The following is a 15676-nucleotide window of genomic DNA, read 5'->3' as shown; positions in this document are numbered from 1 at the left end:
TCCACGCCAGTTATTCCCTTTGAGAGGAAAGAAAATGAAGTAAGAAAGGATACAGCCATGGGTAGGACAATAGACATAAGGCGCAAGGGCAGTGTACATACCAATCTAATAGGTAATATTGGCGGTAGAATGTCTGTGCCCAATTGGGTAAAGAATGTGAGCGAAGCCAAACGGCAAAAATTAAGATGTTTGTACACTAATGCGAGGAGCCTAGGTAATAAAATGGAGGAACTAGAGCTACTGGTGCAGGAAATGAAACCAGATATTATAGGGATAACAGAAACATGGTGGAATAGTAGTCATGACTGGAGTACAGGTATTGATGGGTATGTGCTGTTTAGGAAAGACAGAAATAAAGGTAAAGGTGGTGGAGTAGCATTGTATATCAATGATGAGGTAGACTGTAAAGAAATAAGAAGTGATGGAATGGATAAGTCAGAGTCTGTCTGGGCAAAAATCACATGGGGGAAGAAAGCTACTAGAGCTTGCTCTGGGATAGTGCGTGGGGTGTGCTACAGACTGCCTGGATCCGATTTGGATATGGATAGAGACCTCTTTAATGTTTTTAAAGAAGTAAATACTAATGGGAATTGTGTGATCATGGGAGATTTTAACTTCCCAGATATAGACTGGAGGACAAGTGCCAGTACTAATAATAGGGCTCAGATTTTCCTGGGTACGATAACTGGTGGATTCCTTCACCAAGTAGTTGCTGAACCAACAAGAGAGGATGCCATTTTAGATTTGGTTTTGGTGAGCAGTGAGGATTTCATAGAAGAAATGATTATAGGGGACAACCTTGGTTCGAGAGATCATGAGCTAATTCAGTTCAAATTAAATGGAAGGATAAACAAAAATAGATCTGTGACTAGGGTTTTTGATTTCAAAAAGGCTAACTTTAAAAAATTAAGGAAATTCGTTAGGGAAGTGGATTGGATTGAAAAACTTGTGGATCTAAAGGCGGAGGAGGCCTGGAATTACTTCAAGTCAAAGTTGCAGAAGCTCTCAGAAGCCTGCATCCCAAGAAAGGGGAAAAAATTCATAGGCAGGAGTTGTAGACCAAGCTGGATGAGCAAGCCTCTCAGAGAGGTGATTAAGAAAAAGCAGAAAGCCTACAGGCAGTGGAAGATGGGAGGGATTAGCAAGGAAAGCTACCTTACTGAGGTCAGAACATGTAGGGATAAAGTGAGAAAGGCCAAAAGCCATGTAGAGTTGGACCTTGCAAAGGGAATTAAAAGCAATAGTAAAAGGTTCTATAGCCATATAAATAAGAAGAAAACAAAGAAAGAAGAAGTGGGACTGCTTAACACTAAGGATGGAGTGGAGGTGAAAGATAATCTAGGCATGGCCCAATATCGAAACAAATACTTTGCTTCAGTCTTTAACAAGGCGAATGAGGATCTTAGGGATAATGGTAGGACGACAAATGGGAATGACGATATGGAGGTAGATATTACCACATCCGAGGTAGAAGCCAAACTCGAACAGCTTAATGGGACTAAACTGGGGGGCCCAGATAATCTTCATCTAAGAATATTAAAGGAACTGGCACATGAAATTGCAAGCCCGTTAGCAAGAATTTTTAATGAATCTGTAAACTCAGGGGTTGTACTGTATGACTGGAGAATTGCTAACATAGTTCCTATTTTTAAGAAAGGTAAAAAAAGCGATCCAGGTAACTATAGGCCTGTTAGTTTGACGTCTGTAGTACGCAAGGTCTTGGAAAAACTTTTGAAGGAGAAAGTAGTTAAGGACATTGAGGTCAATGGTAATTGGGACATGCAGTAGATCTAATTTACCTTGATTTCAGTAAGGCATTTGCTACAGTTTCACATGGAGAATTATTAGCTAAATTGGAAAAGATGGGGGTCAATATGAAAATTGAAAGGTGGATAAGGAACTGGTTAAAGGGGAGACTACAGAGAGTCAAACTGAAAGGTGAACTGTCAGACTGGAAGGAGGTCACTGGAGTTCCTCAGGCATCGGTTTTGGGACTAATCTTATTTAATCTTTTTATTATTGACCTTGGCACAAAAAGCGGGAATGTGCTAATAAATTTTGCGGATGACACAAAGCTGGGAGGTATTGCCAATACAGAGAAGGACCAGGATATCATACAGGAAGATCTGGATAACCTTGTAAACTGGAGTAATAGTAATAGGATGAAATTTAATGGTGAAAAGTGCAAGGTCATGCATTTAGGGATTAATAACAGGAATTTCTGTTATAAACTGGAAACACATTACTTGGAAGTAACAGAGGAGGAGAAGGACCTCGGAGTACTGGTCAGTCACAGGATGACTATGAGCCGCCAATGTGTAATGGCCGTGAAAAAAGCTAATGTGGTCTTGAGATGCATCAGTCGAGGTATTTCCAGTAGAGATAAGGAAGTGTTAGTACTGTTATGCAAGGCACTGGTGAGACCTCATCTGGAATATCGTGTACAATTCTGGTCTCCCATATTTAAGAACGATGAATTCAAACTGGAACAGGTACAGAGAAGGGCTACTAGGATGATCTGAGGAATGGAAAACCTGTCTTATGAAGGGAGACTCAATGAGCTTGACTTGTTTAGCCTAACTAAAAGAAGGCTGAGAGGAGATATGATTGCTATCTATAAATATATCAGAGGGATAAATACCATGGAGGGAGAAGAATTATTTAAGCTCAGTACCAATATGGACACAAGAACAAATGGATCTAAACTGGCCATCGGGAAGTTTAGACTTGAAATTAGATGAAGGTTTCTAACCATCAGAGGAGTGAAGTTCTGGAACAGCCTCCCAAGGGAAGCAGTGAGGGCAAACGACATATCTGGCTTCAAGACAAAGCTTGATAAGTTTAAGGAGGAGATGATACAATGGGATAGCCTAATTATGGCAATTAATTGATCTTCGACTACTAGCGGTAGATATGTCCAATGGCCTGTGATAGGATGTTAGAAGGGATGGGATCTGAGTTTCTATAGAGAATTCTTTCCTGGGTGTCTGGCTGGTGAGTCTTGTCCACATGTTCAGGGTTTAGCTGATCGCCATATTTGGGGTCGGGAAGGAATTTTCCCCCAGGACAGATTGGCAGAGGCCCTGGGGTTTTTCACGTTCCTCTGCAGCATGGGGCATGGGTCACTTGCTGGAGGATTCTCTGCACCTTGAAGTCTTTAAACCACGATTTGAGGACTTTAATAGCTCAGACATAAGTTAGGGGTTTGTTACAGGAGTGGGTGGGTGAGATTCCGGGGCCTGCGTTGTGCAGGAGGTCAGACTAGATGGTCATTATGGTCCCTTCTGACCTTAATGTCTATGATTCTATGAATACCTTACTGGTTATCAAAAACTAAACTACAGTTCCCTTTAAACAATCCAGCCTTTGGCTCCCACCCAGACAGCCAAGTCTATAAGGTGATGGTTATTTAAAACCTTATTCACCATATATAAACTTCTACCAATCCCAAGGGATAAGACATATTACCCACCAGGTCAATGAATTTCAGATCTCACCCAAATACACACTTACAGCCAATTCTTATTTCCTAAATCTAAGATTCATTGAAAAAGAAAAGAGTTACTATGGTTAAAAGATCATTATATATACAGATATGAGCAAAGTTCTTAGGTCAGTTTCATTACTGAGATGGTGAAGTTGCTGATTTTAAAAGTCCTTTCAGAATTGGTTCAATAGGTTATAGTCCAATAGGCAGTCCATCTGCATAGTTTGTTCAAATTCTTCCATGAAAAAGTGCAGGGCTAATCCAGAGAAGACCTCAGTCTTAAAAAGAAAAGGAGGACTTGTGGCACCTTAGAGACTAACCAATTTATTTGAGCATGAGCTTTCGTGAGCTACAGCTCACTTCATCAGATGCATACCGTGGAAACTGCAGCAGACTTTATATATACACAGAGAATATGAAACAATACCTCCTCCCACCCCACTGTCCTGCTGGTAATAGCTTATCTAAAGTGAACATCAGGTTAGGCCATTTCCAGCACAAATCCAGGTTTTCTCACCCTCCACCCCCCCACACAAATTCACTCTCCTGCTGGTGATAGCCCATCCAAAGTGACAACTCTTTACACAATGTGCATGATAATGAAGTTAGGCCATTTCCTGCACAAATCCAGGTTCTCTCACTCCCTCACCCCCCTCCAAAAACCCACCCCCATACACACACAGACTCACTCTCCTGCTGGTAATAGCTCATCCAAACTGACCACTCTCCAAGTTTAAAACCAAGTTAAACCAGAACATCTGGGGGGGGGGGGGTAGGAAAAAACAAGAGGAAATAGGCTACCTTGCATAATGACTTAGCCACTCCCAGTCTCTATTTAAGCCTAAATTAATAGTATCCAATTTGCAAATGAATTCCAATTCAGCAGTTTCTCGCTGGAGTCTGGATTTGAAGTTTCTTTGTTTTAAGATAGCGACCTTCATGTCTGTGATTGCGTGACCAGAGAGATTGAAGTGTTCTCCGACTGGTTTATGAATGTTATAATTCTTGACATCTGATTTGTGTCCATTTATTCTTTTACGTAGAGACTGTCCAGTTTGACCAATGTACATGGCAGAGGGGCATAGCTGGCACATGATGGCATAAATCACATTGGTGGATGTGCAGGTGAACGAGCCTCTGATAGTGTGGCTGATGTTATTAGGCCCTGTGATGGTGTCCCCTGAATAGATATGTGGGCACAATTGGCAACGGGCTTTGTTGCAAGGATAAGTTCCTGGGTTAGTGGTTCTGTTGTGTGGTATGTGGTTGTTGGTGAGTATTTGCTTCAGGTTGCGGGGCTGTCTGTAGGCAAGGACTGGCCTGTCTCCCAAGATTTGTGAGAGTGTTGGTTCATCCTTTAGGATAGGTTGTAGATCCTTAATAATGCGTTGGAGGGGTTTTAGTTGGGGGCTGAAGGTGACGGCTAGTGGCGTTCTGTTATTTTCTTTGTTAGGCCTGTCCTGTAGTAGGTAACTTCTGGGAACTCTTCTGGCTCTATCAATCTGTTTCTTCACTTCCGCAGGTGGGTATTGTAGTTGTAAGAAAGCTTGACAGAGATCTTGTAGGTGTTTGTCTCTGTCTGAGGGGTTGGAGCAAATGCGGTTGTATCGCAGAGCTTGGCTGCAGACGATGGATCGTGTGGTGTGGTCAGGGTGAAAGCTGGAGGCATGCAGGTAGGAATAGCGGTCAGTAGGTTTCCGGTATAGGGTGGTGTTTATGTGACCATTGTTTATTAGCACTGTAGTGTCCAGGAAGTGGATCTCTTGTGTGGACTGGACCAGGCTGAGGTTGGTGGTGGGATGGAAATTGTTGAAATCATGGTGGAATTCTTCAAGGGCTTCTTTTCCATGGGTCCAGATGATGAAGATGTCATCAATATAGCGCAAGTAGAGTAGGGGCTTTAGCTGATCTGAGATAAAACAGGACCAGGCCTGAAACTTCCTTTATAGTTCTCTAGCAGGCTGATAGCCTCTTAACAGCAGACATCACAGCAGGGGCCTTCCTGGGTGAAGAATAGGCAGCGTATATTGTTGTTTTGAAGCTAAACTTCTATTTCCTATGTATACACCTGCAAACTAGTAGTATTCATTAACATAAGGCAATTAGCTATTCAGACTATCAAGGCATACCATTATGGCATAGTGAATTTAAACTGAAGACAATGTAAGTAATATTATTTCCTGCAATTTCTTACATCTTTGATCTTAAGGTTAACTGAACCATCCATATGCATAATATAATATAATTAAGACATGAACGGGAATTAGCATCCACAAGCTAATCTGGTTACACTGGTAATTTCTAACAAGATATAGGTAAACACAGAGAAATAAAATTAGTATCTATTCTTAATCCTCTAACAATAAAGCCCATATTTTAAGAACTCTAGTCTATTTAACATGGCTTTCCTAACTATCTATGAGGAATGGCCCTGTTTACCATTTCAATACTTTTTAAATAGGTCACACAGGTCACACAGCCTGGTGGTTGTTTAACCCCCGCTGGCTCAGCACCACATATCTGCTGAACTTTAAGCACATGTGTAGTCTTACTGATAGTCAATTGGAGTATGCACAAGCTTAAAGTTAAGCATGGTCTTCGTTAATAGACGCTTAAATTGGTTGCTCCCTTCTATACTTCAGCAAGGCTAAAGAAAGTTTGGAGGGATAAAGTTGTCTGAGGCAGCCTTAGTTTTTGCTGTGTACTCTGAAAGTCTGATCCACTATTGCTCTGCACTTTGCATAGACATGCACACAAGTGCAAAAGTGGGAGAAAAATGCTACTAGTCTGATCTGGTAGAGTTTTACACTCATTTTGGACAGGACAAGAAGCAAGGCACTGCAAAATCAGACTGCATGGTTCCACTATTGCCAGCCTCAAAGGTTCAAAAATGATGGGCCAGAACCCCCCAAATCATGAGATTAGCACAAAAATCATGAGATAAATAGAGTTTTGGTCTCTCTTTCAATTTTTTTTTTAAACTCTCCCAGTGCCAGGGTTGCAGTTTTGCTTGGATGTATTCCTGGAGGTTTCATCACATGACAATCTTTTATTGAAGATTAATCTTTAATTTCTGGATACTCCAGGACAATTCTGGAGGGTTGGCAACCCTACCCAATGCACATGTAGGACCATTACTGTTGCCCACTCCCAAACGTATTGGAAAGGTGATTTTTGGTCCCTGCTGCAGGACCTCTCACCCTCACATCTGCCTGTCCCCCTGCCTGGCAATTGATTAATTCTGTCATACCCCAGCCCTGCTCCTGCTGCAGCTCCAAGGGGTTCTTCCTTCCCCTTTCCCATGCTTAGGGCATATGTCCTCCGTAGTCCCCTTCTCAGGTCTGATGTTTCAAGGAGGGAGAGGGGAGTGGGGAGGAGCAGAAAGGAGCTGTCTGGTTCACAGGAGAGGAGGGTGAATGAGGAAGTGGAGCTGCTGTGCTCTTTCTGCTCCCTTTTCCCCCCTCCCATCCTCTGAGAATGGTGTTGGGTCCTGATGGGAGGGGAAGAGAGCACAACCTGCTTCTGTAGCAGCCCTGATTGGCTGCTCTTCCCAGGAGGTGAGAGGGGAAAGCAGCCACTCAGAGAGGGCCCCCCCACCCACAAGCAGGGCTGAAATTTGCAAGGGGGCTGGAGGTTCTCACATCATTGTCCACCCCTGGCTGAAATTCTATGATGTGCAAAAGAATCACAAGAGCTGGCAACATACTGGGCTTCCTATGGCCTCCCAGGGAACAGCTGGGGGCTGACCACCAATAATAAAACCTAATGGTCCTGTATCTAGGGGATCACAGAGCAGTCATTCAATATAGTGACCAGGACCTGTATGTCCCTGGCCTAACTATGCCTTTTCAAGCTCCACATCCTGCCCCCCTGACTCCTGCCCATCCTGTGGAACAGGGGGGGAGTCTGCTCAGAGTCTATGGCTCCAACTATGTAACTTCTGTAGAGTTACTTTTGATTTATATTGGTGTAAAATTGAGATCAGAAGCAAGTTCTTGATTTGTAGTATTGTTTGTAAAATGGGCCAGATCATTAGCTTGTAAATAAATTACTCCTGTAGGAATTCTGCACCACTGTGCAATGCAGAATTTTGCAGAAATTAACGTGCGTGCAGAATTTCCTTTCCCCACAGAAATGGGCTGCAGTGCTGCCGGCTGCCATTAGGGGCCACTGGACCCGGCAGATCCCAGCTCGCACATGGAAGACAATGCTGGGAGGTAGGAGAGGGAGCTAAAGGGTTCCTGGCAGCTACAGTTCCCAGCATGTCCTGAGGGAAGGAGACGGCAGTGTGCAGGAAACTCCATGCAACCCTGGGATCGAGCATCAGGCTGTTTCTCCCTCTGGATCCCTGGGCTCTGTGTGTGTATGTGTGTGTGTGAGTGTGGGCTAAGGGGGCTCTGACTGGGCTCTGGGTGGGTGGCAGTGTGGGTATCTGGGTAAGGGGGATCTCCACAGCTGGTCTCAGGGGGGAGAGGGTGCAAGTATGTGGCTGGGGGGGCCCCACGGCTGGGCTCGGGGGGGAGGAGGTTCTGGTGTAGTGGCTGGGCTCTGTTGGGGGAGAGGTTGTGGGGGTATGGCCCCCTGGCTTGGCTTGTGGGAGGGAAGAAGGGGGCAGAGAAATAGGAACAGGGTTGTCATAGGGGTTTCTTTAACTCTACTTCTGGGGAGATTTTTGTGTGTGTCTGTATTGTTACAGACATACTTGCTGACAGGTATTTTGAAATAAATCACCAAAATAATTGAAACTGGCCTGATTATGTAGTGTTATTTTTGACAAATAAAATTTGCAGAATTTTGCAGAATTTTAAAATATTGTGCGCAGAATTTTAATTTTTTTGGCACAGAATGCCCCCCGGAGTAATAAATATATGATTCAATGGAACTATGCTGAAAGATCTGGACCAGATTCAACCTGTTCTGTTGATTGCTTATTCTGTATCCATTAGCAGTACTATACAGGATTGCAGAAAGGTATTTGCATGATAAATGTTATTCAGTCTCCTGGGTATGCTGTATAGTTTGTATAACAGCATTAAGCAATCTACTACGATGTTGCCTGGCCATATTTCCTTATTACTATTTAATGATTTGATGGCATCCATTATTCTTTCCTCTTTTTAAAGCCTGTATTATATTTTCTTTTAGCTCCTCTGTTCGTTTTTGCAGGAGAGGATCCATTCAAAATACAGAGCTATACTTTTTATTTAGGATCATGGTTATTTTATAAGTGCAATGTACAATTTTTCATAGTAGTCTCCAAATTATCTCATTATTTCTTCTGTTCCTGTAGGACCGTGTAGCTGTCAAGGTGTATTTCATTTTCATTGAGTTCTTCTAGCTCTCTCCCTGCTTCTCTTGGCCCTTATAAAATGTTTGTCTGTTGCAGTATCATGGCTGGTCCTCTTTTTGTTGTTGAAAAGATTGGTAAGCTTTTGCTTGACGTGTTGTACCTAACTCCCAGAACTCACTCAGACTTGTTTTTTGTTTAAATGTGAATTTAGGGTCTGATCCAAAGCTTTTCCCATTGGATCAAGCCCTTGGTTCTTATCAGGGGTTGGATTGACTGAGACACTCAATATCCATTCCATAGGTATTGCACAATTTCCTTATTCTGCCCCACTGACGTACCTCATATCTGATAGAGCAGAGTAAGAAATTTAGGATGAGATCCTTATCCCCCCTCCAGTTGGTTTACATAATGTAGAAGGGCAGTAGCATTGAAAAGGGGCCCTAAAAGCCCTGTGTCTGACTAGGGGAGGATTCCCTCCATGTGGATGCTGTGAAAAACTGGCATAAGGCTGCCTCCCAATGACCCCCTCAGAAGTTCAAGTATAAGGTGTTCCAGGGTGGGGCCAGAGATAGAAGGGGTATGTCAGAGGCAGGGTCACAGCACTCAGCCCTGTGGAGATTTCAGGCAATGCTGAAGCACGTAGGGCAGCCTGGGGAGGCTGCTGTAGTTTAAATACCACTAAGTTAAGGGGAGGCCTCTCCAGCCCCTGGAACAGCCCACACTCAGGAGAGTACAAAGATGACTTAAATTCCCTTAGTTTCACTGACCCTGGGCTCCAGAGGAACAACACCTCACCCTTAATTTCTGCCCCCCCCCCTTAACTCCTAGGCCTCTGTGCTGAAGCCTCCAGCAGGTCTGCCATTTTGATGTTGACTGCACTAGGAACTGGACTGATCCTTTCTCAAAAGTTAACAAACAGCCATCAGAAGATAGTGACTCTTGCTCACTACCAAGGTAGACCAAATTTACACCAGTGATCTAGAAATGAAAGGCTCTGTTTTACCGTTCCTCTGAGCATTTCATTGCACAGTCTGGCACACAGGCTATTTATTATTCTACATCTCTGTACGACTTTGTAGAACCTCCCAGACAGGTTTTCACCTGGTGAAATTGTAGTCATTGTCACACTGAGACAATGAAACAAATAATGATTTTGAATGTTTTGAATTACCCAGAAAGCTTGAGCATGGATGCCAGCTCTTGGTTAGTCTCTCAGGTGCCACAAGTACTCCTTTTCTCTTTGCGAATACAGACTAACACGGCTGCTACTCTGAAAACAGCTCTTAGAGAATGTACGCTTTTGAAGATCTACAGAATAACTTTCTGGGGAAAGATCTGAATGCTTAATTGACAACTTATGTTTTCTAAATGTCCTTGAGTCCTTCAGAAGCCATTGAGGGGGTTGGGGGGGGGGGGAGAATCAGTTCTCTAGCGTGATTTGTGTGGAGGTGAAAAAAGAGGGTGTAATCTCTTTTCTTTAGAAGTTCTGTAAATTTCTCCAGCTAGTAGATGCCACACTTTAGCATTTTAAAGTTGCTATGATATGTGGGCTCTCTGTAACGCTAAGTTTCTCTCTTACTAGTTTGACTCTGACTATAACAGGGTTCAAAAAAGAACTAGATAAGTTCATGGAGGATTGATCCATCAATGGCTATTAGGCAGGATGGGCAGGGATGGTGTCCCTAGCCTCTGTTTGCCAGAAGCTGGGAATGGGCGACAAGGAATGGGATCACTTGATAATTATCTTATCACTTGATAATTGCCTGTTCTGTTCCTTCCCTCTGGGGCACCTGGCACTGGCCACTGTCAGAAGACAGGTTACTGGGCTAGATGGACCTTTGCTGTGACCCAGTATGGCAGTTCTTATGTTCTTAGTTGCCTCCCTGTGATGGGATTTAAAGACCCCTCAGTAAGACTAAAGGAGTAATGGAGCAGTTCTGGGCCCAGAAGGCCCTGACCTTCAGCAACTGCACAGCATGCTCCAAATGGAGGATCTGCTTCAAAGGAGACTCTGACAGTCAAGCTGGGGAGAGTGAAGGAGAGACTGGCTGCAGGCAGGCAGCCAGGCTGTAGCTTCTGGGACAGAGGGATCTATGGGGAAGAGTCTGGACTATGGGTAAGACCGAACAAAGAGGCCAAGGGCCTGACGCCCTTTTTTCTCGCCTCTCTCCCCTGACAAGGGGAAGCAAGTGGGCACTGAAAAGTGGACTGGGAAGACCCAACAAACTGTTTGAGCTAGTGAGATTGTGGAAGCAACCCTCCGCTAAGAGGGAAGCTGAGTGCCATGACCACATCCTAGACTGGAAAGAGAACAGGAGGAGGTAGGAAGAGCCCCAGGGAAGGCTCCTCTGTTGTACCAGCTAGAGGGGACCATGGCTATGTTGGCGGGAGAGCTTCTCCCGCTGATATAGGTACAGCCCCTTGTGGAAGCGGAGTTACTAAACCAATGGGAGAGCTCTCTCCCAATGGCTTAGAGCATCTTCACTCAACACACTGCAGTGGCATGCTGCCCCGATGTAAATTTGTAGTGTAGACCTGCCCTGAGGCTCTCCTCATCCCTTCTTCCTGGTATTCTGGGCTGGACCCAGTAGAAAGGGAGGCCCCAGGTTCTCCTACCCTTTCTCCCCTCCTCTGCCTGACCTGGGGAGCACTGGGGAAGGTGGACTGTAACTTGGCCAATTGGTAACTTGTAGGTTGCCTGGCAAGGCCATCCCAAGACTGTTGAGCCACAGTCTGCCTACTAGACATGCAAGCCCCAAGTGATCTCTGCTACCCTGAATAAATAGTATTAAGCAAGTCAATCGTATTTTGCAACCAAAGCCTTGGATTATCACTGAGTACATATATATTAGCTACGCCAAACTTCAGATCCTAAAACGGACCGTTTATTGATAAAGCAGTCACCATGTTATGTTTGGATGTTAAATATCAATAAAAGTAAAGTCGCACGTGACAGCCCAAATAGATCCAGATACTCTGAAACAAAATACAAACCAAAACATCATGCAAGCAACCAAAGAAAAATACTGTCATCGTAATAATGCTTAATTATTTCTATGTAAGTTCTTTCCTAAGGAGAAAGGGTGGTCTAATGGTTTATGCACAGAACTGGGAGTCAAATGACAAGGGACCTGACTCTGTATTGCCCTGCACCTTGTATAATTTGTAATAGGCTTGGGGAAAGCAGTATGCTAATGTTAGGTATATTTCCTATACCTCAGCTTACCTTTTGGCTGGGGTACAGACAAGAATTTAGAATTTTCAGGATGTATATAAAATACAGAGTTAAAACTCTGAAATAATGAAAGTGACAATCTCTAAAGGACAAAACGTTTACTAAATCTGTCTATCTAGATGTAGAACAGTTGACTTATAACCCATGGAACAATTATGAACATTTACAATAACAATTTTTAAGGCTAACATTTTCAGAGATTTTTCCTCAGGTTATAGCACTTGTTACTACCACAAGGTTCAACACTGTATTACCTTTTACTGCTCCCAAGCTATAGAAGGCCTCCACTCATATGGAGTCCTGGGTAGTCCCTGTGTCTACATTATCAGATAGTTAACACTTCAGTTACTGAATTAACACTTTATGCTAGCATAGATAGATAGATAATCTCCTTCAATAAATAAATACCTGGATATTTCCATAGGTGTAAATAATCAAATAAAGTGATGCCCAATGGATAAAGAGTCTGCTTTATAGTTAAAAAAAAATGGAATGGAATGGTGGCTTTTAAAAACTTGCCAGTTCCTTTAGATAATTAAATATGCACTTGCCATCAGATCGCTTCCATATTTGCAATATCCCTGTCTTTCCTATAATAAGTATAATCTAAAATTGCTGATGATGACATTATCTTCTTATCTTATTTTAGAAAAAACTGACCAACGCCGTATAAATCACTTTTTTAATCTAAAAAATCTTCATATCTTTCTTTCCTCTGTGACAAAGTATCCCTTCATTTTAATTACAGGATATTTCTAGGTAGTGGTGAAGTATCTAATTAAAATATTTAAACAATTCTCTTAAAAAAAGAAATCTATAGTATATAGCATTATTAAACATGTTTTACATGACATTTGCAAAGGGGAAGTTTGTGTCTAAAAAGCTCATGGCCCAGACTTTGATATCATGTGCTCACAATACAGTAACTGCTTATTTGAACTCAGAAGCAGTATTTTATTTTTTCTTGGTTTTCATTCCATTCACGAAGCTTATACTAGTATAGTAGCTTGTTTTAAGTCTACAGGATTCCATAATTCTTACTGCTGGTGGGGTTTAATAAAAGTTTCTATTAATTTTTCTATCAAAAATTGAAAAAAATCTGACAACTGGATACAATTTTTATAACATTCCAAAAGCAAATGAAACAAATGTAATTTATTCAAAATATTTCACATGCACAACAACAAAAATATATTATCTGGTAGACAGACAGTTCTGTCTTCTAAAAAGTTGCAAGAACTGGGTTTAGAGCTACAAAACCAAGATGTTAGCTATTCACTAACTCTTGATCTGTGGCTGTAGGGAATATCGTGACACCACTGATGTCGGGGGGTGTTTTGCCAGTGATTGCAATGGAACCACGATTTCACGTATTCTCCTTTGTGTGATGATACTTTCAGGAAAGTCAGTCTGGTTCTGTATTTGAATGGAAGGCTTTGAAGGAAGCGCTGATACATTTAAAAGATAATCAAGGTTCAAATTCCTTTACTATTGGACACATTGAAATCTGTCATCTGTTAGCAGGAATTGGTGTAATCATAGTGAGACCTTAACTTGAGTGGGGCTACAATGATTTACAGCAGTTGGGGAACTGGTGCCTTGGCTGTAGAGAACTAAACTTTCCAGAGGTTCATGCTGGCTTGAATGAACAGAAGCAAAAATGTGGTGTGTTCATTTAACATTGTCACCAAGTGATTTGAGCTTATGAATTCCAATTTTGCAGAGCAACTAATACAGCTCCTCCAAACACAATAGCCCTTCTCTGTTAATAACCTACACTTCATTTCCTAGAGACCTTTTTGCTCCCTCTTGAATCCTGTTCACCTTGTCCAGCATTCTGGAACCTTCCTCACCTCCTGAGAAATAATTCACTTTACTTCCGGCTGGTCCAAATTGAGTTATACACAGCATGATTTCACTACCTGGTTAAACATATTCAAATTAATTGTCAAAGTAAAAGGGGATGTGGTCGGATAAGATATACTAGGAGTATATGCAGGAAGAGCTATGTTGTGATTATAATTACATTATCTGTGCCGCTGCAGGTTTTGGAATGACCACTCCCGCAACAGTGGCTGGAAAAGTGTTCCTCATAATTTATGGTCTATTCGGGTGTGCTGGGACTATCCTTTTCTTCAACCTGTTCCTGGAGCGTATTATCTCTCTCCTGGCTTTTATCATGAAGGCGTGTCATGAGCGGCAACTGCGAAGAAGTGGTCTTCTACCCGCTAACTTTCGAAGGGGATCAGCTATCTCTGAAGTGGACAGCCTTGCTGGATGGAAACCATCAGTTTATCATGTGATGCTGATTCTGGGAATTTTTGCCATTACACTGGCTTGCTGTGCGTCAGCAATGTACACAGCAGTGGAAGAATGGAACTACATTGATTCCTTATATTATTGTTTTGTCACCTTCAGCACCATTGGCTTTGGAGATTTGGTAAGCAGTCAAAATGCAGTGTACCAAAATCAGGGATTATACAGATTTGGAAACTTCATGTTTATATTAATGGGTGTATCTTGCATATACTCCCTTTTTAATGTCATATCAATTGTAATCAAGCAAGTTTTAAACTGGCTGTTGAAAAAGTTTGGATGCAGGTGTTGCTCAAAGTGCCATAAATCAAGTGCCCGCCTTGGTCGTCGCAATGCCATCACCCCAGGAAGCCGCTTCCATAGGCATGACATCTCTGTGGAAACTGATGGACAATATGAAAGTGACACAGAGGGGAGGAGGCTTTCTGGTGAAATGATTTCAATGAAGGAGCTCACAGAATCAAACAAAGTCTCCCTGGCCATTTTGCAAAAGCAGCTGTCCGAGATGGCCAATGGGTACCCTAGAAACGTCAGTATGAACAGCAGACAAAATGGCTTCTCTGCAGGCATCGGTGCACTAGCTATCATGAACAATAGGTTGGTAGAAACAAGTGATTCTAGGTAGAGTTTTTGAAAGTCTCTTCTATAAGATAATGACATTTTCCTATTCTTTATTTAATAAAAGATTAAGTTATTAATCTGATGTTATCATGGGCTTATGGAAACTCCAAAGTGAAGAGATAAACAGGGAAAGAGGGGGTGTCACGGGGCAGAGGAGATACGTGGGACAGTCATGTGTCTTCTCCTTTAGATTGTGCCCCCCAGTATGGGGATGCACGAATCTATGATTTAGAAGAATGGTATATGTGGCTATGTGTGAAGACAGTACCCTAATCAAGATGCTTTTCTTCATTGTAGCGAATGGCCTGAACCAAAATCCTGAATCTAAATGCCACTGAACTCTGGAGTAGTTCAGATCTGGATTCAAAGTTCACAGCTAGACACTGCCTCTGTGATGAGGTAAACCAAAACTCCAGAGTTGAATATCCCAACACCCAAACTTTGGTGAAGTTTGGATCTGGACCTGAACTTTGCACCTTATGCTCCTCACTGATCCATTAGAAGCCAGTTTTGTGCATAACACACTTAGCACAACAAATATACTAACTTTAGGCATCTATCATGCTCCCATTGAAGTAAATGGGGCCGGGGGGGGAGGGGAAATTCCATTGATTTCAATGGTGCAGGGAAAAGCCCAGTGAATTCCCATGGCCATGAATTATTTTCCCCACACACACCAAATTTTCATGTAAGATGGTCTGTAACATTAGCTACTATCTGACTTCAA

General features: G+C 42.6%; 1 protein-coding gene across 1 annotated transcript in view; it reads left to right on the top strand.

Annotated features, from left to right (window-relative positions):
* KCNK12 (potassium two pore domain channel subfamily K member 12) overlaps positions 1–14953 on the top strand; it is a 59898-nt gene extending 44945 nt beyond the window's left edge. Inside the window, exon 2 of the mRNA XM_077811978.1 lies at positions 14058–14953. Coding sequence (XP_077668104.1) covers positions 14058–14953 — 896 coding nt within the window. The remainder of the gene's footprint in view (positions 1–14057) is intronic.
* Positions 14954–15676: the final 723 nt, after the last annotated feature.

The sequence above is a fragment of the Eretmochelys imbricata genome, chromosome 3 (assembly GCF_965152235.1).
Source record: "Eretmochelys imbricata isolate rEreImb1 chromosome 3, rEreImb1.hap1, whole genome shotgun sequence".
NCBI lineage: Eukaryota > Metazoa > Chordata > Testudines > Cheloniidae > Eretmochelys > Eretmochelys imbricata.
This window is presented reverse-complemented; position numbering and strand designations above follow the sequence as displayed.